This window comes from Chionomys nivalis, chromosome 4 (genome assembly GCF_950005125.1).
Source record: "Chionomys nivalis chromosome 4, mChiNiv1.1, whole genome shotgun sequence".
NCBI classification, from domain to species: domain Eukaryota; kingdom Metazoa; phylum Chordata; class Mammalia; order Rodentia; family Cricetidae; genus Chionomys; species Chionomys nivalis.
In genome coordinates, this window is record NC_080089.1 from 70,039,046 (window position 1) to 70,062,916 (window position 23,871).

The 23,871-nt window shown below is 40.1% G+C and overlaps 1 protein-coding gene across 1 annotated transcript in view; it reads left to right on the plus strand.

Annotated features, from left to right (window-relative positions):
- The first annotated feature begins 645 nt into the window (after positions 1 to 645).
- The window catches only part of Adam10 (ADAM metallopeptidase domain 10), a 103,824-nt gene continuing 80,598 nt past the window's right edge, over positions 646 to 23,871 (plus strand). The window contains exon 1 of the mRNA XM_057767257.1: positions 646 to 901. Coding sequence (XP_057623240.1) covers positions 847 to 901 — 55 coding nt within the window. The 5' untranslated portion in view covers positions 646 to 846. The remainder of the gene's footprint in view (positions 902 to 23,871) is intronic.

A 23,871-nucleotide genomic window follows, 5' to 3' on the forward strand; every position in this document is an offset into this window, starting at 1 on the left:
CCACCGCCATGGCTAAGGCCTAGAATGTGACATAAATTTGTTAAGGGTTCAGGAAAAAGTACCCCTTAGGGCGTCTCTTCTTCCTGTTGGGTCTTTGCTAGTTAGGTCCCCAACTCTGTTGTCTATCGCGGCTAAAATCAGTGCTTGCTGGGACTGCTTTTGTTTACTTGGCAGCTGCAGCGCTTCAAGAGGGACAGATTAAAAAAGCAACGATAAACCTTTCGGTTCCTGGAGGCGAAGAGGCGGAAAGCCGTTCCTCCGGAGAGCTTCTGGCTAGGGCGTTAGCCCCGGGGACAAGTCCAAGACAGCTGGAAGAACCGGGCAGCACTTTAACGGGGAAAAAGAGCGCTCCCGCCCGGGGAGATGGGCGGGGCCACGGGACGCCCCGCCCCACAAGGCCAATCCCAGCTCTCCGCCAGCGGACAGGAAGCAGCGGTGGGGCCTAGCGGCCCGGACGCCCGCCTCGGCACGCATGCGCGTTCTCCCGGGGTTCCTGGGGGAGCAGGGCGGGGCGGGAGGCAGGGGCGCGGCCTGGCGAGCGCATTGGGTGCCGGCGCGTCACGTGGCGAGGAAGGAGGCGGAGGGCCGCGGCTCAGGGAAGGGGCAGAGACCAGGCGAAGAGCGAGGGCAGGGAAGCGGGGAAGGGAGGAAGGAAGAGGCCGAGGGGGAGGGAGGGCCCTGTTTTGGCGGAGCGGGGCGCGCGGCTGGGCCCCTGAAGTGGAGCGAGAGGGAGGCGCTTCGCCGGTGCAGCTGCCGGGGAAGGCTCGTCGGGACCCAGCGCCGGTCGCGGCTCCCTCAGGATCGATGCACCGCGGTTAACCCGTGAGGAGGCGGCGGCCGCGGAAGATGGTGTTGCCGACAGTGTTAATTCTTCTCCTCTCCTGGGCGGCGGGGCTGGGAGGTGAGACACGACCCCGGGCGGCGGCGGAGCGGCGGCCCGGCCGAGCGCAGCGTCGTGGAGCCGGACCGCGCGCGCGTGTCAGGTCTCCTCGGCTTCTGTCAGCTCTCTCAGCTCGCCTCAGCCGACCCCGAGCCGCGCTCCCCGCGCGCTATTGTCCCCCGCGCGTCCCGACCGCGCTCCCGCCGGCGGCGGCCCGATCAGGCTGCGGAGCCCCGGGCCAGGCCTTCCCCGCCCCCACGGCCGGGCGGCCCTACCAGCCCAGCTTCTCGCTCCGCTTTCCCGGGAGCCGCGGAGCCCGGGCCAGCCGCCCTCGCACACTCCCGCAGCCACCTCAGCCCTGCCCGGGTCCGAGCCCTGGGGTCCGCGCAGACTCGCAGCAACTTGCGAGGTTGGCAGCGCGGCGCGTGCATTGTTCTGGAAGCGGGCGAGAGGGAGCGAGCGAGCGCGGCGATCCGGAGCCGGGCTGGGTGTCGGGCGCCGGTGTGCGTGTCCCACTCGGGCGCCTTCCCTCCCCATCGCGCGCTCGGTTCGGAGTGTTTGCAGCCAGCGCGCCGGAGTGTGTGTGTCTGTGTGTGTCACCTCTCCCGGAGTGTGTGCGTCTCCTCTGTCGCCCTGGGGCAAGGCTTTGGTTGACTTAGGAGAGCGGCAAGCCGTTTTAGAATGCTCTTCCATCCAGCCGTCTGTTTGAGTCCCTTAGAGAAGCAAGAGCTACATTTCCTGGGCGACCCAACTTGCGGAGTTTCCTTCAACTCAGGTGGAGCAGACTTAGCGCGTAGTTAGGGGATTGTCAAATGGTGCTCTCTCCCCTAGCAAATTGGAGTTCACAGTTGCTTAAAGTAGGCAGTTTCTTGATGTTTGGAGTTTGAGAGACTTTTCCTTCCCAGTGTTTCCTAGGACAGGCATTATTATTTTGTTCTTGAGAAAGTGCTTTACTTTAGGTAAGCTGACTTGCCATCGAGGTATCCTGATCGAGCTTAACTTAAAAGCATGGAATTTAAAACAACAACAACAACAACAACAACAACAACAACAACAAACCGAAATCCGTAACATGCAGGAGTGCTTGGGATGGTTGTCTGCAGCCTAATTTGATAATTTAAAAAAATATCCTAGTGTTTTCTGTAGTGTATTGTTCATGTTCTTCCCTTTGTCTCGTTGACTTAGAACCTCAGGGCCCAACCTAGTTCTGTCCTGCTTTCTGCTTACTCTGAAGTTGGTTTTGTGTATTCAGACTTCTGCTGTCGTTTGTACTATTCATTTAGTAGGTACACATTTTAGATGATAGCCACTAGTAGATAGATGCTCGCTTGCTTTCTTTTCCTTCCTTCCTTCCTTCCTTCCTTCCTTCCTTCCTTCCTTCCTTCCTTCCTTCTTTCTTTCTTTCTTTCTTTCTTTCTTTCTTTCTTTCTTTCTTTCTTTCTTTCTCTTCTCCTCCTTCTCCTTCTTTTAAAGAACCAGGTTCAAACTGTCTGTAAGGAGTTTCTTTAACATTTGTATTTCTTGTCGAAACACTGTTTGCAGCCCTGGCTGGGTGTTTTTCACTTTTTGTGATTATGACCAGGAATTAGACACTGTTCTCTATGAGGTAATAAAAAGTTAGACAAGCACGAGACACTTTGATAAGTAGTGATATAAAATACCTTTTATTAAGGAAAACAAACCAGTGTAGTCTGTCTGGGGGGAAAAGTAAATTGACAGCATAATCATTGTGGGTAAAGACTTTTATTTAGAACTCTGGAGTGTCTTATTCCACTAAGCGTTGGTTCAAAGGCCACTTTTCATTGTGCTTGTGTTAAAAACTTAAAAAACATAACACCAAAGTTTCACTTACGTATTGATACCAAGATTGTATAACTTACGTTTCTGAGTAGCAAGGCCGTGCAAGGCTTTGGGTTCAGACTCCCACTTGAAGGCAAAACAAAAACAAAAGCTCTCCTGTATTTTTAACTTATTGTACTCTATGTTGTTTTTATCTAATCTGAGCCAAGTGTAGCTTAGTTTGTATGTTTTTGTGATGCTTTGTAGGCTACTGTGCATTCAGGCTGAGTAGGTGTTGGCTTTAGTGCATGGGAAAGTTGACTGTATGGTTAGGTAGGCTGTAGCAGTACAGAGAGCTTTAAGGTGTGAATCATGTTTAAGTGCAACTGAACTCTGTGGGTTGCTTTCATCTTGTCTGTTTATCACTGTTGTGTGTGAAGTTTTTCTTACTCTACTTATGTGAGGGATGGGAACCTGGAAGGAGACAATAAAATGTTTAAAAAATAAAACAAACTTTCCTAGTTTCCCTTTCTGTATTAGCGGTTGTCCTGCCCTATGTTGTATTTGTAGAAAGATACTATGGTATTTTTAGTTTATAAAATGTCTGTATGGAAGTGTTAAAACATACATACAAAATGAGTCTAAAAAGTTATTTGTGTCCTTGCAAGATGGCTTAATAGATGGGAGCGTTTGCTTTGAAAGTCTCACTACCGTCCAGCCCCTATCCTTTGATTGCAGGAGAGAGCCAACTCCTGGAAAATTGTCCTCTGACCTCCACATGCATGCCATAGTTCCCTGTGCCCACATTCACACATGTGCACCACACACAATAATAATAAAATGAAATAAATTAAAGTTATTTGGAGACCGGTTATGAACGTACTGGTATTATTCTGACTAACCTATGTGTGATTTTTTTTTTTTTTTTTTTTTTTTTTTTTTGAGAAACAGGTGTTGCTATGCTGTAATTCCTAGGCCCAAGTGATCCTTCTGCCTTCATAGTAGCTGGGACTACAGGTGCAGGCCTTTATGCATCACTGACTTACTGCACACAAGTATGGGAAATTTAAAATCTTTACCTTCTTTTGAAAAATTATTTTGTAGGTGGTGGTGGTGCACACCTTTAATCCCAGCACTTGGGAGGCAGAGACAGGCAGATCCCTGAGTTCAAGGCCAGCCTGGTCTACAGAGTGAGTTCTAGGACAGCTAGGGTTACACAGAGAATCAAAAAACAAAAAACAAAAATTATTTTGTGTTCTTGAGAACTCAGAAAGTATTATTTATAGCAAGAAGTTAATCCTGTAATGTTTGGCTTGATGAAGTCACCCATGTAATGAACTTTGGGTGTGTGTATGTATGTATGTTTTAATTTAAAAATCTGGTGTAAATGCTTTGCTTTGTATGATACATGTTCTACAGAAACAAACTTTATGAGCACTTAGCCTAAAGAATTTAAAGTATCAGAGCTTAAGCTTGAACTTTCTTCTGCCAGCAAGTAGGAGTATAGAAAGATAGTCTTTCAGTCTTTGCCTCTAAGAACTTTGACTTTTTATCTTTTTAACTAGCGTTTGAGAGTCCAACACACTCTGTCACCCAAACAAGACCAATTTCAAGTCATTCCCAATATTAGCAGTGCCTCTCTCATCTCTGTGTACAGGACCTCTTTTGGCCGGGTTGAAGGGAATGGCATAGTAGGCACTCCTTTTTATTTCCCAGTGTGCTCTTAATAACTTTCTCCAGACCTTCATATACTGTGCATTATTGGATCTCTTTTTCCTGAAGACTTTAACCTGAAGGGTTGGATGGGGGAGTGCAAAGGACATTTCTCTGATGTTCATCATATATTGAATACTGTTTAGGAGTTTCTCCTTTAAACATTTATGAAAGTTAAACAAATGTAGGCTTGAAGGGATACTATTTCTAGTTTCTGCTAAGTGGTGAAATATTCAAACATAAACCAGTGGCTTTTGTTTTGTTTTGGGTACTGAGGATTGGGTAACTTGCCCCCTCCCCCAAATCCTGGGCAAGTACTCTACCAGTGGACTGCACACCCAGTCTCCCCTGCCCCTCCTCCTTTTGTTTTAGACAGAGTCTCACTAAGTTTGGTCTGAGTTTGGGATCCTTCTGAGTAGGTGGGATTATAGGTCTGTACCATCAGGTCTGGCTTACCTAAGACTAGATAGAAATCTCAGTGGCTAAAATTTTAACCCACTGTTCTCTGTACCTTAATACCTGCCTTTTGTTTTTTTGTTTTGTTTTTTCTTTTCCTTCTTCTTTTCCTTCTTGGAACAGGGTTACACTGTGTGGCCCACACTGTTCTCAAAGTTATAGTCTCCTGCCTCATTTTACTCAGTGTTGGGATTACAGGTGAATTTCACCATGCCAGACTATATAAAATCTTTCTTTCTTTGGAGTGTAGTGGCACATCTTTAATCCCAGCACTTCAGAGGTGGAGGCAGGTGGATCTCTGTGAGTTAAATCTAGCCTTGTTTACATAGTCCTGGGACAGCCAGAGCTACCTAACAAAACCCTGTTTCAAAAAAAAAAAAAAAAACCCAAAAGAACACAAATTACCCCCCTCCCTGCTTCCTGCTTTTAAATTTTAATTGAAAGACTCTCTTTTTAAAAATAGATTTATTTATTTTTTTTGTATATGGGTGTTTTGCCTATGTCCCACTTGTGTGCTTGGTGCCTTCCAAGACCAGAAGGGGGCGTTAGATTCCTCAAGAACTGGAGTTACAGACAGTTGTGAGCTATTGTGCTGATGCTGGGAATTAAACTTGAATTCTTCGGAAGAGCAGCCAGTACTCTGACCGCTAAGCCATCTCTTCACCCTCTAGATAATAGCTTTCTAAAATGCATCAGTGTTTACTGTCCAAAACAAATCAAATTCAGTCTTTTCTTAAATGGGAAAAATGATTGGGAAGGGGACTTTCTTGTAGTTTCTGTTTATTTTCCCAGAAATTATTGAAATGACGTATTTACTATTTTTTTGAATTTATTGCAGTTGATTATGCTTTTTGGTATTATATGTAGTTTTAATCATATAGCCTTTTGATTAGGTTTCCTTGTGAAATTTGAGGATGTTATTTTCAGGGGATGGGGAGTAGAAGATAGGCATGACCTTACTGTGAAGTCTAATCTGGCCTTGAATCACCGTATAGTCCAGATGGGCCTGGAACCCTTAATCCTCCTGTCTCTACCTCTGCCTCTAGAGTCTTGGGATTAGAGGCGTGTTGCCATATCTAACCAGATTATCATCTTAAATTAGCTTCTTTTTCCCCTATGAGAAAACTGAATAGACATATTTACCACTTTCATGCAAAGTGGAAATTCTGACTTTTCTATGGAATAAAGTAAATGACTTTGTAGTTTTATTTTTTTAATATATGTTTTGGTTTTATAGAGTTTAGTACTGAGGTTGCTTTGTTTAGTTTCTCAACAATTGGGATATGGTACAAATGTGTTAGTTAGGAAACACATAGTTTAAAATGTTTATTATAATATTCCCTGCAGTAATATAAACTGCAAATTGAGAAAATATGTTTTCTGTACTTAAAGAAACTCAGTAAAAGCTGAATGTTAGAAACTTTCATATTTTTTAAAATTTATTTACTGTTAGACCTGTGCTATAGTAACTCTGTTCTAGTTTTGATTTTTTAATTTGTCTTAAATTTCTTTTTTCTTTCCCTTTTTATCCATTTTTCTCAGTATTGAGTATTGAACAACTTTCCCCCCACTAGGAAAGCATTCGACTACTAAGCATTATGTCCCCAATCCTTTTTAATATTTGAACTTTAAAAAGTTATTTATTTACTTTGTGTGGTATGTGTACACATGTGCACATACTTACTTGCATGTACCTGTCACAGCACACTTACGGGGTCAGAGGAAAACATTTGGAAGTTGTTGCCTACTTATTGGGTTCCGGGACTTGAGCTCAGATTGTTAGGCTTTAGCTTCTGAGCCAATTTCATTGGCCCTTATGATTAATTTTGAGACAAGGTCTCATTAACTTGTTCAGGGTGGCCTTGAACTCAGTCTGTAGACCAGACAAGCCTTGAATTTGTAATCTTTCTCAATAGTAGCTAGGATTGTAGTAGGTCCAGGTGAAGTTAACTCTTTGCCCCTCCTCTTTTTTTTTTCTCTTTGATGTTGGAGACAACCCAGGTTATTACTAATGTTCTCCCATTGAGCTGCATCCACAGCCCAGTCTTTTAATTACAATGTTTAGAAAAATTTTGCTAAAGTTGGTGGTTTTTTAATAATAAATTATTTAACTTTTATTTTATATGCTTTGGTGTGAAGATGTCAGATCCCCTAGAACTGGAGTTATATACAGTTGTGAGCCACCATGTGGGTGCTGGGAAATGAACCTGGGTCTCCTGAAAGAGCAACTGATGCCTTTCCCTGAGAGGCCATGTGACTACTAACTGGGGACATAAATTGTAAACTAGGAAAACCTGTGGACAGAGAAATATATGGTGGCTTCAAGTTGGAGCCCCAAGATCAGAATTATGGAGGCAGACACTTCAGATAGTAGCAATTGATTGGTATTTGGTCTGCTTTTCATGTAGGCAACTCCGTGTGACAAGGTTCGGTAGAGCCTCAAGGTTTAATTTTGTTGTTGTTGTTGTTTAAGGAAGAGTTTATTTATTACTTGGTAATACTTCCAGGAAATTCTAAAAAGTTGGCTTGTGGCCAGCAAGATGGTTCAGATGGATAAAGGTTTCTGCCTTCAAGTCTTGAGAACTTGAGTCAGATCCCCAGAATCCACACAGGGGAAAGAACTGACTCCTGCAAGTTGTACTCAGACCATACATACACAAAGTTGGCTTGTTCTGAAAAACAATCTAGCAGTGGTAATGCTGACTAGTCCAGATGTCAGTGTTTTTAAAGGGTTATTTTTTTATTCATTTATTTACTATATGTATTGTATCTGTGTGACTGTGTTGGTATAAGCATATTGCAGAGGCCAGAGAAGAACCCCAGGTGCCATCCTGTATTTTGTTCCACCTTATTCCCTGGAACAGGTTCTCTCACTGAAGCAGAAGTTTATCTTTTTTAGCTAGGTTGACTGGTGACAGAGCTGCTGCCAGAGTTTGCCTCTCTGTACCCACTAATAGAGGAATTACAGGTGTGAATATCCACACTCAGATTTCTATTTGTCTGCTGGATATTTAAACTCAGGTCCTCATGTTTTAGCAAGTGCTCTCACTCACAGAGCCATGTCCCTGTCCCCCACCCACACCCCCTAGTTGTCAATTTTTGTATTGGAGACAAAGAAGCAATGTCAGTGAGAAGTGGGGAAGCTGCAATAGTTCCTATCAGTTGGATTTCTACATGGACAGAAATGTTATTCTTTAACAGTGAGATGGTCTTGAGTTAGTACTTGTGGCTATAGTTCTGATCTAAGTAGGTTGCAGAAATGCATATGAGAACAGTCTCAGATAATGTGCTCTTCCTTTGCCACCAAAAGAATTCATCCTGAGCCTACTACAGCTCCAGCAAAATAATGAGCAAGATGTCCAGTAAGAACCAGGGATTGTTGTGTATCTAGAGTTGTGAAGCTGCAGTTTGAATGAGAAGAAAAGTAAGAAATACTAAATTTATCAAAGTGGATAAAATACCAGGATGTAAATATACAGTTCCAATTATGTATTGTAGTTGCAAGTGAAGTGGTGGAATTTGATGAAACTGTAGAGATGTCATCCTGCAAGCTGGGGCAGTTTGTGAAGTAAAAGAGAATGATGATGCATGTAGATTTAGGAATTAGGTTTGAGAAACAAAAAACAATTGTCTTTGATTTTGTTAATTTAACATGTTGGAATTAATCTCTTTGATTCCACATTGCCTGGTACAATTGGTTATATGCAAATTGTGAACTTTCTATTTCTTTTTTTTCTTTTTTTTATTAATTAATTAAATTTATTTAATTCTTAAAGATTTCTGCCTCTTCCCCGCCACCACCTCCCATTCCCCCCCTCCCCCAATCAAGTCTTCCTCCCTCCTCAGCCCAAAGAGCAAGCAGGTTTCCCTGCCCTGTGGGAGGTCCAAGGACCACCCACCTCCATCCAGGTCTATTAAGGTGAGCAGTGAACTTACTATTTCAAAGACTAGTTGGGAAAATAATCTGATCTTTGAGTTTTAAATGGCAGGAAGGCCCTTGCTAACTGGGCGGCAATGACCTGGACTTGCATTGTTCATATTCTGGGCTATTACTAGGAGGCAGAATCCTATGGAGTGAAATCAGTATCCATGTTGAGTGATTGGGATGTGATACAATTAGGAGTAAGTGAGCTGTTGATGAATTGTGTGACCTAGTTTCAGGCTAGAGTAGTTATTGTAAAAATAAAGATTTAAAAAGTTATGAGGGCTGGCAGGGTGACTCAGCAGGTAAAGGCACTTGCTACTAAACCCGACAGCCTGAGTTTGATCCCTAGAACTTACATGGTAAAAGGAATGAACCAACTCCCATAAGTTGTCTTCTGACATTCTCATGTATTGCGCCCCAAAACACACACACACACACACACACTTGAAATAGCACTGGTAAAACTTGGCAAATGTTTAATGTTAAGCTAACAAAAAGTACTGAGGACTTAGTGTTAAGTTGAGATCTTAGGAGATTTTACATTGGAGAGTGGCTTTGTAAGCCTTTTGAGGATCTTAGTCTTTGAAGTTGAAATTGTCTTGAGGTTTTGATTTTAGATAGAAGGTGGGGGAGAGAATCAGTCTGGGGCTTGATACCACCATTCATCCTGGGACTGCTTAAAAGTTTGCACTGCTCTTCAATTTTCTATGACTGGTGTTTTGGGAAGTAATGTTCTAGAGAGTTGGATGGTAGGAGTCTAGTGAATTTGGGGCAGAGGGAAGCGATCAGCTTTGAAGATTTTAAAAAGTGGTTTATTTTTATTTTATATGTGAGTGTTTTGCCTGCATGTGTGTATGTGCACCATGTGTGTGTCTGGTGCCTGTGAAGGTCAGAAGAAGGCATCTGATCTTCTGTGACTGGAATTATAGATGGTTGTAGGCCATCTGGTGGGTGTTGAGAACTGAACCCAGGTCTTCTGTAAGAGCTGCTAGTGCTTTTAACTGCTGACCCATTTCTGAACTGTCTCTCTATCCTCCATTTTTGTTGTTTATTTATCTTTTTAGAATTAGCTTCTAGAATTTGAGACTATGCTTAGTACTCTTGATAAAAGAGTAGTTTGATTAAAGAAAGTTTGGACTGTAAACTTTCTACTCCAGAAATAAGTTGGGGAAAACAAGATTTTCTTTAAATTTTAGGCAAATGGTTGTATTTATACTATTTATACAACTAGAGATTGTCATATTAAACAAATAGCCAGACTCAGATACATATTGAGTGTTTTCTGTCATATGTAGAATCTAGGTGTGTGTTTGTGTCTAAACGCTCACTGGGATTTGGGGATAACTGATTATAGTCTAGGTTGGCTATCCAGCCAATGAATCTCAGGGGTTTGCTTGTCTCCACCTCTGCAACACTAAGTTTACAAGCATGTGACACCACATCAGGCTTTTTACATGTATTCTGGGGTTCTCATGTTAGTGTGGCCAACACTTTATCAACTGAACAATCTACCCATTTCTGTGATTTTATTCTTAGTTTATGTGTTTTAGAACCTAGCACAAAGTCTAGCTCACATCAAGATTTATAATAAATGGCTGGGCGGTGGTGGTGCACGCCTTTAATCCCAGCACTTGGGAGGCAGAGGCAGGCGGATCTCTGTGAGTTCGAAACCAGCCTGGTCTACAGAGCTAGTTCCAGGACAGGCTCCAAAGCCACAGAGAAACCCTGTCTCGAAAAACCAAAAAAAAAAAAAAAAAGATTTATAATAAATGTTTTATTTAAACTACAGAATTATAGCTGATGAATAGTCTGACAGGTTTTTGTTTTCATTTTTCTTTCTTTTTTTTTTTTAAAAAAAAAACCTGACAAGCTATGCTCTGGAATCCACAGCGAAAAGAGGTAACCAGCTCCCAAAAGTTGCCCTCGAATATCCACTGTGGCAAATTTACATTCACACACACCCCATATACATATACACATACACATCATACACAAAATATTTAAAAAGTTCAGAAAAACACAGAATTGTTAACAGCATTGCTTAGTGAGTAGACTAGATTCCTGAATGCATGTTACATAGCTGTTTTCATTAAGCAAGGTTGTAGTCTGGTGACGCAGCCCTTGAATTTGTTCAGTGTTATAGAAATAGCTTCAAATATGAAAATAAATATCATAATGATTTTTGTTAAAATTAAATATTCTTGTAATATATTAGAAAGTACCCTCTCCAATTAATACAATATATTATCATAATTCCAGGTGAACAGTAATAAGGATTAGGTATTTAATCTGGAACTATTTGGCTGCCAGCCTTGGAGGTAGATAGTTATTTGTACTTACAAATTGGTTTGGAAATTATTTTTACTTACATATTTTAACTTTATTTTGTTCAATATGTTTAATTTCCCTGGTGACCTGTAGAATCTGATTTTGCCCATACGGTAGTACAAATCCCTTAGTAATCCAAAGAGTCTTTATCCTTCATGTGTAGAATAAGCAATAGAACAATACTTCCCAGCCAGATGTGACATGGGTGGAAAGTGAGGCATTGGGTCTGGGTTTAGAGTGAAATACCAGATAGATGGACAGTAACGATGGGAATGGTGGCTGGAACTTCTTTTTTTTTTTTTTTTTTTTTTTGGTTTTTCGAGACAGGGTTTCTCTGTGGCTTTGGAGCCTGTCCTGGAACTAGCTCTGTAGACCAGGCTGGTCTCGAACTCACAGAGATCCGCCTGCCTCTGCCTCCCGAGTGGTGGGATTAAAGGCGTGCGCCACCATCGCCCGGCTTTGGCTGGAACTTCTTGTGTCTGTGTGGGAGAATAATGTATGTAGGTTGAAAACTACAGTCTTTATGTAGATTACCATCTGTACTGGTGGTATTTATTTGAAAGTATATGGAACATTTTCAGATATAAGCATAAAAATCTAAATGATATACATGGTTCCATTTTGGAATTTTGAAACTTTATTTCTTAAGTGAATGATAGAAATAGAATAATCAGTGGATTTTAATCATTCATGTTCTGTGCCCTGGGTGATTGATTGATTCAGGTTGTAATTTGTGAAAGGGTTACTTAGTTTTACTTCTGGTCCGGCTGGCTTTATTGTTTTATTTATAAGAGTTCAACTTATTTAATAATGGATGTGTTGAAATATGCTTTTAATATAAATGTACCCTATTATCTTGAACTTTCACTTGTAACTGCGAGGTGTAGATAGTTGATTCTAGATTATTTGACTGTTTCTGGTGAAGAAATGGATACTGTTTTCAATTTGAAGTCATAGTGTAGAAGTGGTTTGACTAAGTGCCTTAGAGTGCTTTGTTATATTGCTGGAACATAGGACATAGTTCCTAGAAGTCTACTTTTGTTATACAAGAGAGCAGTTTTGTAAGTGCTGTGTAGTATTTCTCAGAGTGACTGTATATCAGCATGAAGAACATTGGTCAAGGATGTTCCTTGAGGTACAGTTGATGGTTTGAAAAGAAAGAAAATCTGTTTTTATGTTGGAAAATGTTCCTGAAATCACGTTATTGACCTTAATTGTCAACTTGACTGAATTGGAATCACCTGGGACACGCACACAATTCTGAGGGTATTTGAGGGTATTTCCAAAGAGGTTTAGCAGAGGTTGGAAGAGCAACCCTGAATGTGGGTGGTGCCATCCTATGGATCGGGGTTCTGGCCTGATTGTAAACAAAACAAAACAAAAGACCAGAAAGGAGACTGAGCTCTAGATTTCCTCTCTGCTTCCAGGCTATGGATGTCATATGACCAACTGTGTGAGCTTCCTGCACCACATCTTCCTCTCCTTGGTGGGCTAGACTGCCAGGCCACAGCAGTGAGACAGTAACTTAATAAATGCAGTATCAGAATTTGAAGTTAATGTAAGTGAAGTGTTGGAAATAACTTGATTGCAGGTAATTCTTTGGAGGTATTAGAGATGTGCCAGTTTTAGTTTGTCCTTTATTTACCTTTTTATGTGTTATAATTGGGTTTTCTATTAAGTAGAAGATTCATTATGTTAATATTTTTGTAAATTTTCTTCTCCTTCCCTCCTTCCCTCCCTCCCTCTCCTCCCTCTGTCCCTTCCTCCTTCTCTCTGTTTCCCTCCCTCCCTCCCTCCCTCCCTCCCTCCCTCCCTCCCTCCCTCCCTCCCTCCCTCCCTCCCTCCCTCCCTTCCTTCCAACAAGGTTCTCTGTGTAGCCTTGACTGTCATAGAACTCTCTGTAGAATAAGCTGACCTCAAATTCATAAGGATCCCCTACCTCTGCCTCCTGAGTGCTGGGATTAAAGGCAGTATACACCTCCACTTCCCGGCTCTCATTCCTAAGATTGTATCATCACCTCAACCTCAAAGACAGACATTACGTCAGAGTAAAGGGTTGGGAAAAGATTTTCCAATCAAATGGACCTAAGAAACAAGTGAGTGTAGCTATCCTATTATCTAACGAAAATAGGCTTCAAACTAAAATCAGTCAAAAGATATGGAGAAGGACACTTCATACTCATCACAGGAAAAATCCATCAAGATGGAATCCCAGTCCTGAACATGTATGTTCCAAATACAAGCACACCCACATATGTAAAAGAAACATTATTAAAGCTTAAATTGCACATCAAACCCCACACATTAAGAGTGGGAGATTTCAACATCCCACTCTCCCCAGTGGACAGGTTTGCCAGACAGAAACTTAACAGAAAAGAGAATTAACAGATGTCATGACTCAAATGGACTTAACAGACAGCTATAGAATGTTTCATCCAAACACAAAAGAATATTTCTTCTTCTCAGCATGGAACCTTTTCTAAAATTGACCACATACTCGCTAACAAAGCAAACCTCAACAGATACAAAAAAAATTGGAGTAACCCCCTGTATCTTATGAGATCATCATGGCTTAAAGTTAGAATTCAACAATAACAACAACAACAACAAATTGCAGAAAGCCTACAAACGCATGGAAATTGAACAGTGCTCAATTGAATAACCTCTGGGTCAAGGAAGAAATAAAGACTTCCCAGAATCCAACGAAAATGAAGGCACAACATATCCTAACCTATGGGATGCTATGAAAGCAGTGTTAAGAGGAAAAATTCATAGCACTAAGTGCCTACATAAATCACTTTTTAAAAAAATGGATTATAGATAGGGAAAAATATTTAAGTAGTGTTGCTTTTTAGTCCAAAAGTGATGCTATTAACCCATCATCTGTAGGCTAATAGCTAGGATTACAGGTGTGTACTGTCACTCTTGATTTACTTACTTATTTTCATAATGTTTTGCAGTGCTTTGATTGGACCCAGGACCTCCTCACATATGCTAGACAAGTGGTCCATTGTTGAACCACATCTCTAGGCCCTAGCATACTCAGCTTCAAAAGGTTGATCAAAGAGAGAATCTCTTGGCTGTGAGAGACAGTTTATGTGTTTTTCACAGTATACTTCTGTAATTGGGGTAGAGGGTGTTTTTTAAAATTCTTTTTTACATTCATTTATTTGTGTGCATGCCATGGCAGTTGTGTGGCTATCAGAGAATGACTTGTAGGGTAGATGGTTCTCTCCTTCTACCCTGTGAGGCTCAGTGGTTGAACTCAGTTCCTCAGATGTGGTGGCAAGTGCCATCTCACCATCCTGTGTATGTGTGTGTTAAATGTGGGAATGTTCAAAATTTCCACTGGGCCTGTAAAGTGTTAGGCACTGTGTGCATTTTATTGTGTATTTGTACAATGTCAGTTTCTGAAATCCACAGCAAAGGAAAAGAAGGCAAGATGCTGCTGGCATGCTCTTTTTGTGTAGGTGAAATAACGTAGCAGAAGAGAAAGATAACTTACCTGACAACCAGAGTGCAGAGTGCAGTGACTTAATGTAGACGCAGTACTGTAGTAAAATAGTCCTGAGATTATGACATCTTTGTGGCCACCCCCGATGAAGATGTTGATAAGAATGAACCTGATTAAGATGTTAAACCATGGAGAGAAATTAGCAATAGTTCAAGTGGAAAGATATATGGCACATGGAAAAACTTGGGTTGTCTAGAAATGTCCTTCATTAGAAGCTGCCATTTTCCACTTACCTCAGATAAGGAACATTTCGTTCTGCACTCTAGGTTACACTGGAACACCTTTAGTTATATTCTCTGTGTTTGGAGATAAAAGGAGTTTGAGTTGGCAACTTTCTTTCTTTTTATTTTTTTAATTTCTTTTTCAATGTTGAGTATCAACCCCTAGGCTCTGTGGATTGGATGTTAGACAAGTTTTTTGCCATTATACCGCTGGCCTGTGGTTGGTGTCCTCTGAGCCCTTCCTGCTAACTTGTTCATTGGTCCCTGTTTGGTAGTACATCAGTAGTGAAAAGATACTCTAGCTCTGTGCTTTTTGGTTTTACTCCTAGTCTTTAGGAGATTGTTCATTTTGTACAGATCTGCTTGATGTATTTAAAGAGTTTAAGGCAGGGGAAGATTTTCATTGTGAACTATAAATTCCATGTTAAAATAGAAGCAAGCTTTTGGAAGACATAATTTCTTTGTTAGTAGTTACTTTCTCTGTAGCCTAGACAAGCTTTGTACTGCTAAGTAGTTGATTTCAGTCACCAGTTCACTACTACTGCCCTCCTGATTTAGGTTAAAGTCATCTTTCTTCAGTAACTGTTATATGTGCCCATTGTTCTCCCTGCATCTGTCCCACTCAGTCTCTCTTCAGCTTAGCAGTCAGCGTCTATTCAAAGCGTGGTCAGAACCCGCCAGTGATTGTGTACTTCACAGTGACTAAAGTCAAGACTTTACTATGTGAATTTTACCTCAATTAAAAAAATCTCAATTGAATAAACAATAATACACCTATCGAGTAATTCATCATTGTAAGTAAAAGTCAAGTTGTAAAAACCTGTATGAGTGCCTTTGCATCTCTTGTTCATTTCTGTTATAACCAAATTTGCTCCTGTATGAGGGCCTTTGTACTTTCTGGTCCTTTGCATGCAACATGTATTTCTGAATATGGCTCCATTATGAGTGCTCTTTTATTTTGGAAACTTTAAGAAAAAAGCAATAAAATCTTAATGATTTCAGAGTATGTAGTTCAGTAGTGGTATGGACATTCACATATTGGGTTTGTTCTCTATTGAGTTGCTTTTTATGTTAATCAACCAGGTTACCTTATATAAAAATATCAATTCCTTCCTTGGGCTTATCTAGCCACCATTTTCCTATATCTTTCTTCCATTAATAACTTGTATAGCTTTGTTTATTGTTCATCATCTGAGAGTAAAGCTCCAGGAGATCAGTAGCTATATATTGTAACTTTTTAATGTTTGTATTCTCAGTATCTAAAGTAAAGCTACAAAACTCTATTAGGTGTATCCAGCATGTATGGGCTGTGTGAATAGATGAATCATAAAGTCAGTAATTTCTTCATTTTACAAATTAGTAAGACTCCCCAAATTTCTGAGAGTGTGTAGTGGGGGAAAAGCCTCCGGAGATTCATGTTTGTCCTTTCTCTCTCATAGACCCCCTTAACATTTTGAGTGGTGCTCAGGATGAAACCTAAGACTTCAGTATGTTAGCTAAGCACTTTACCACAGAGCTGTGCTTCAGTCATACTCTAATCAACTTTAAAATAGAACAGGATTGCTGTCTTTGCTCGAGTATTCATTTTATTTATTAAGTACTTTTACATGCCCTTTTAATAGAGGTAGAGTGAGTTAGAATTGTTTCTATAAGAACTAAGTTGCTTTTTAAAAACAACTATGTCTTCCCATCTGAGTATATTTTATGTGTTTAGGTGTTTTACTGGCGTGTATGTGTGCAATCCTTGTGTGTCTGATGCTCGTGGAGGCCAGAAGGTGTCAGATTGCTTGGTAGTGGAGATACAGACACTTGTAAGTTGCCATGTAGGTGCTTGGAATCTAATCTAGATCCTCTCTCTCTGAAAGAGCAGTGCTCAACTGCTGAGCATCTCTCCAGTCCTTGAAAGCATTTAAAAGCATGTATTAGTTCACTGAAAAAAAAATAGTCTAAAAGGATAAATATGTTGTTTTGAAACAGAATTATCTTATCTTCCTCCCTTAGCTTTCTTAATGCTGGGATTATAGGTATCTGTTACCATGTCTAGCAGTAGTTTTTAATAATAACTTATTATATTCTTAGGTAGTCTGTGCTGTACACCATTCTAAACACTTTATACACACATATTTAATACGTATAATGTCAATTTTAGGTATAGGTACTGGTATCATACTTTTTTCAAATGGGAAAACTGAGGCATAGTGAAGTAAATACATCATACAGTTGTGAAAGATACATGGATAATTTGCATGGAAATTTCCTGAACTACATTCACAACAGCAGTAAAATAATCCCTCCCTTATCTTGCACATAGATGTTGAAGCTTTTTTTTTTTTTTTTCTTTGTTTTTTGAGGCAGGTTTTCTCTGTAGTTTTGGAGTCTGTCCTGGAACTAGCTCTTGTAGACCAAGCTGGCCTCGAACTCACAGAGATCCTCCCACGTCCTAGGATTAAAGATGTGCACTGCCACCACCTGACTAGAAGTTTTTTCTTTTTCTTTCTTTCTTTATTTTTGGAATAAATTTTATTCTACTGCCAGGCTTGTTATGTATTCTGATACTTAGGTTCATAGGATCACATGTTTTCCAGTGATTAGTTTATGACTTTTAATCTCTAAAATATAGTTTCCCTTTCCATGGAACATTTGAATACATTCGTTCATTAATTATTTATATTGGTGTTTATTGATCACTTTTTTCTTTTTTAGAGATAGACTCTCATTATATCTCCCTGGCTGGCCAACACTCACTGTGAAGTCCAGGTTGACTTCAAACCCATAGAAGTCCTCTTTTCTCTGCTTCCCAAGTGCTGGGATTAAAGATCTACACCACCATGTCTATACCTGACTGTTGTCCAGGTGCTGAGGATCCATCAGTGAGCAAAGTGCCTATTTAACTTGTGACTCTATTCTAATGGTGGAGGCTGGTAGTACATGTTCATTAGAACTCAAAAGGAATACCAGAGTAGGACATTAGAGTGTGAGTGATGGGAATGTCTACTTAGGGTGGTCAGAGAACTCAGGATGACAGAAAGGTGATGAATAGAGATATTACACATCGAAGGAAAAGTGGGGGAGGATAAGATGAGAATAGGTAGGAGCTGAGTGGAGGGAATGTTGCCTCTTACAAGGATCACGTTCAGCTTCGTAAGCTGTAGCTTAGACTTGAAGTTTGGAAGGCTAACATACTTACACTTTTCTTGAATAGCATTGCTCTGTTGTGTAAAGGGTAGATGGTAGAAGGGTAGGAATAGAACCAAAAAAAAGAGGTCAGTTATTTGTCATAGTTTTGACTGTTGAGATACTTTTGAACCTTTCTGTGTTTGGTACATTTTGAGGTTTTGGAGTTTGAAATTTCTTTGCAGCAAATTTCTTTCTTTCTTTATAGGTATGTAAAGAAAGCTACTGTTATGGTAGCTATAGGCACCTGTAATTAGAATTACCCTGGAAACTTAGGTTCTGAGCCGAGCAGACATGCTTTCCTTGATGAAGTTTTGACATTAGTGTACATCTTTTGGAAGGTTTTCTACTAATTGTTTTTAGGTTGAGTTTTTGATACCAGAAGGGCTGAAGCAATCATGAAGTTCCTGTGTTAAAAGTTCCCAGCACCACAGACAGACAAAGATGACATTAGGAAGGCAGCACTTTTAATATTTTCACATATTTTGATGGTAATTATGGTACATGCTGCTTGCTTCTGGGAATTATAAGGATAAAAGTGGAGAGGTTTATTGTTACTGTTTCTTGTTGTTATTTGTTTTGTTTTGTTGGTTTTTTTTTTCAAGACAGGGTTTCTCTGTGTAGCTCAGGCTGTCCTGGAACTCTCTGTGTCACCAGGTTGGCCTCAAACTCACAGAAATCTGCCTGTCTCTGTCTCTCAAGAGCTGGGATTAAAGGTGTGAGCCACCACTGCCTGACTGGAGTTTGTTACAGTTTTAAAGTGTGGAATTTTATTCTAAGCAGATAGTATTGTATGAGAAGTGTAGAGATGGAATAAAATCACATAGGGGAATACTTCAGTATCTATGGGAACAGTTTTTCTGAGGAGGATTTACAAGATGATTTGTAAGAAACACAAAGTCTTGGATTTCTATTTGAGTGCGGTGTTGCTTGGCCTGATTCATGATTGTTCTTGATTAGGTTGATATTATAGGAAGGATAGTTTTGTCAGTCCCAAGGCATCTATAGACTGATTGAACCTGAACTGGAAGAATAACAGGTGACAAGAATCAGGGCTAGAGCAGATGGCAAGGAATTGGAGTAGACAGTTGGCACATTGGCATTGGGGAAATCTGGAGAGTTATGCCAAGGGTGGCTGGAGGCTATGCTCTGTTTCGATAGAGGCAGGTGAGACCTGATGGCACCCTGTGTTCTGTCTTTACCTTTTGAGTTCCCGACTAGTATAAGAACAAAGCTCAGTTGAGTCAGTCCAGACTCTGCATGTAGAAACAGGCAATTCTGTGATGTCTGACTGAGGTAAGTGGTGCAGGGGTCGGAGATTGGCTCAGGTTCCTGTGGAGTAAACCATGCCAATTTCAATTACTAGCTGTGGAAATCAAGGGTATACACATACTTTTGATCTATAAAAAGTACATTCCATTCCTCTTTAGTATTTCATTATATGTGGGTTTAAAAATATATCTTAAAGGTAGATGTTAGTTTTGAAGGCCATGTCACTGATTTTTTTTTTTTTTTGGTTTTTTTGTAGTCACAGAAGCATCATGAATGGTGCCTGACTTTATGAAGATAATCAAATGTGCTGTGTGTCTTGAGCTCATTGATACCTCACTTACCTTCCTCACGTTGCTCCTGATTTGTTCTGCACCCTTGGACTTGTTACAGATATCTTAAACCACCAGTTTTTTTAAAGTGCCTAATAGTTTTTAATTAATAGATCCATTTGGTGGATCAAATAGAAAAGTTCAGAGCAGTGCATAGCCTGGCAAATAACAAGTGCTCAATAAATTTTAATTATTGCTACATTCAAATTATTGTGATGTTAACCTTGATTATCATCTTGACGCCTAGATTAGGAGTCTGGGTGTATGGGGGTGGTCATCCCTGCTCTGAATATAGGAGGTGCTACCATCTAGTAGGTTAGGGCCTAGGTGGAATCAAAGGAAAAAAAGAGGGAAACATTTTCTCTGCTGTAATGAATCTTTCTCTGTCCCACCAGCTAGCTCCCAAATAGTGACATGGAGACTTCTTATTAATTATGAAAGCTCAGCCTATAGCTTAGGCTTGTTCCTAACTAGCTCTTATAACTTAACCCATATATATTAATCTATATTCTATCACGTGTTTTTACCTCTCTCCATCTTGCTCTTTTTCCCTTTTCCTCTTTGTGTCTCCTGGCTTCTCCTGCCCCTCGATTCCTCCTCCTCTTCCTTTCTCTCCCCAGAAATCCTGCCTATACCTGCTGCCTAGGTATTGGCTGTTCAACTCTTTATTAAACCAATATATCTTCATGCAGTGTACAAATATCCTACAACACTGCTTCCTGGCCGATGATGTGAGCCGCCTTGTTTTACCACACAATCTCTGCCTTGGTAGGCCCACCCTCTGAAATTGTGTTTAAATGTTTTTTTCCTTTAAGTTGTTCTCTAAAGTGTTTTTGTTGTTGTTTTATTTTATTTTTTTCTGTAACCGTGATGTAAAGTTAACAAGCTTGCTTTAGCATTTATTTTACTTACCTATTTTTAAATCAAGTGCTAATTTATAAATTTATTTTAAATTATTTATTTATTTAATGGGAGTGGGATGAGGTTATGAGCCTGCCATAGTGTGTGTAGAAGTCAGAGGATAACATTTGAGAGTTGATTTTCTTTTTATACTGCATGGGTTCTAGGGATTGAACTCAGGTCACCAGGTTTGCTAGCAAGCAGCTTTACATACTAAGTCATCTTTCCTGTCACAATTAAGCATTTAATTAAGCAAAAACTACCTCATCAGGATAGTCTCCCACCATATATAATAAGCTGTCAGTGTTCATTAAAAACAAGCAAAACAAGCCGGGCGGTGGTGGCGCACACCTTTAATCCCAGCACTTGGGAGGCAGAGGTAGGCGGATCTCTGTGAGTTCGAGACCAGCCTGGTCTACAAGAGCTAGTTCCAGGACAGGCTCCAAAACCACAGAGAAACCCTGTCTCGAAAAACCAAAAAAAAAAAAAAACAAAAAACAAGCAAAACAAACAAACAAAAAAATCCTATAACTAAAGTACTTAGAAAAAATAAAATAGCCCTTTGTAGTTTGGGGATTTTAATTTTTCTTCTTAGGATGTAAAATGTGAAGCTTTAAGGTTTTTTTGTGTGTGTTTTCTAGCCAGATTTTGATGTGAATTTTAAAATACTAGATTTTTAAAATAGAAATGGAAGAAAAACATTAGCATGATTTTATGAATATGCAATGAACTAACGGTATTCTTACTAAAGTTGAGAGAAAAGTAAAAGTGCCCTTGTTTCTTGTTTGGTGAATGGTTTGGGATAATCCTAATTAGTGTAGTATAATAAGTTAAAAACAGATAAGATCATAGTAGATGGAGAGATTTAAATATGAGAAACAGAAACAATGCCAGGAAAGAAAATGAAAAATATTTTCAGAAGTTTCATGCATAATCATGGCGTTTACAAGTTCTCTCTAAGAGTTTCAAGAGAGATAAGAACAATAAGAGACAGATAAATGGATCTGGATGACCTAGCTGTATTAGGGGAAGTTTATTAGAGGAACTTGGCTTTTAGTTATGGAGGCTGAGAAGTCTCATGGTAGGCCATTGTAGAGAGAAAAGGAGAAAATGATTATGAACAATCGGCAATTTGGTGATGTTTGCCCACATTGATTGGGTCAGTTTCTATCTTCCACACTCACATCCCTGACTCACGTGACGGTCTCCTTGACACACCCAGAAATAGCACTTTGGCAGCTCTCAAAGTTATTTTTTTTAAATTAAATAAAAAAGCGAGTTCATCTTATGTGTGTGTGAGTATTTGCCTGCATGTATATCTGTGTACCACATGGATGCCTGGTATCTTGAGATCAGAAGAGGGTCATCAGATCCCCTAGAACTGAAGTTACAGACAGTTGTGAACCACCATGTGGGTGTTAGGAGTCAAACCCCAGTCCTCTGGAAGAACAGCCAGTGCTCTTTACCTCTGAACAATCTCTCCTGCCCTATCTCTAGGTCTTTGTTAATCTAGTTAGGAAGACACTAAGATTAACTATCACAGAGTTCTATTGGTCTCAGGTTAGTGTTCTTATTGCAATAGAAAAAAGGATGCATTGTAGTTAAGTCAACACTAAGAAACTTAGTGTCTTTAGTGACTTCTGTATCATTCTGTAATGCTCTACTTGACTCAGCCTCCTGAGTGCTAGGATGACAAGTTTATTCAGCTGTTGCACAAAAGCAGTGGTAGAAAAACAAGTAAATTAATGATCTTATCTGCATTAAAAACATACTGTCTGAAAGCTGGCTTTTGGGTTATAGGTTATGTATTCCTGTATTATTTGGTAATTTTTTTTAAAACCAGTTCTTTTACCTAGAAGCATGGGTGGTCCTTAGCCCTGTTGATGCTTCAAGCAATTCTGTAGATAAAAGGGGAAATAGCTCCTGGGCTGAAGTCTGAAATTATTTCATGAAGACAAGTTGCAGTGCTTCTTAAGCCTGAATGTGCATATGGATGACTTTGGAAATCAACTTTGGGCTTAGACAATGTCTTTCTGTTGCTATGACAGATGCCTGAGAAAATCAACTTAGGGAAGAAATGGCTGCCTTTGGCTTAAAGTTTCAGAGGTTCCAATCCATGGGCCAGTGCTGCCATTATTTCTGGGCCTGTGGTGAGGCAGACCGAACATTCTGATGAAACAGAGTTGCTCACTTCATAGTGACCAGGAAACAAGGAGAGGTAATAGGAGGTCGTAGGGCCAAGTTAAATAGGTGTTTGAAAGGCGTTCCCCCAGTGAGTGACTTCCTCACAGTAGGGCCCATTTCATAGCTCCATCTCCTTACAGTAGCATTTCACATCTGTCGCTGGCTGAGAGCATTGATTATGTCAGAGCCCTTATGATATAACAGTATCTGTACAAACACAGTACAGGCTCTTCACTGATCTTCTGCATGTTTCTTAATCCAGTCAAGGCAACATTCAAGATTACCTACCACACTGGGTTATTGGGAGTGTCAGTAGATGTTGTTGTACAGTGCTCCAGAATCTGCCCTATTAACAATTCCCCAGGGTGTACCTTTGCTCTAGTTTATCTAGTTTAGATAATGTGGTCTCTTGTCATAGGAAATGCAAAATCTGTGCATGGAAAAGTATTTATTTTCATAGGATTAATACATGCACAGAAGTGTATTTCTAATCTCAGTGTTGAGTTAATGGGTTTATGCTGCTGGGTGTTTGGTGCATGCCTCTCTGTGTGTTCAAAGCCAGTCTGATCTACAAAACGAGTTCCAGGCTAGGCACCACATAGTGAGACCCTGCCACAAACAAACAACCCCCTCAAAACCAACAACAGCAAAAATCAAAAACAAAACAGTAAAAAAAATTTAATGTATTTATTTGATTATATGGTAAATAGTAGGTTTTCCAGGTTTTAATGTTTAGATGTTAGTTTTAAATGCAGAGTCAGACCTACCAGTGTTCTAAGAAGTTCTTGGTTGTGAGCAGAGGATCATAGAAGTGTTCTTTTGTTAAAAATGGCTTAGTTAACTGATGCATTTTCTTGAAGTTGTTTTTCTACAAATGTCTCTTCATACCTGGAATTGATTGTTACTTGATCTTTTATTTTTTGCCGATTTCTTACTCTGTCTTGTTCAAAATGGAGATATTTAGGAACAACAGATTATTAAAAGGTGGGTTAATAGTTTACTAGAAATTATTAGAACGGTGATGATACTTAAATTTCTGAGAGAACAAATTGGAATATTTTGAGTTGTCTTTGATTTGTGTTTGTGTTTATTCTGTACTTTTTATTATGAATACTTAAAAACAATTTAAATTTTATTTGTTTATGTGTATGGGTATTTTGCTTGCATGCCTGTCTGAGTACAATGTGCATGTCTGG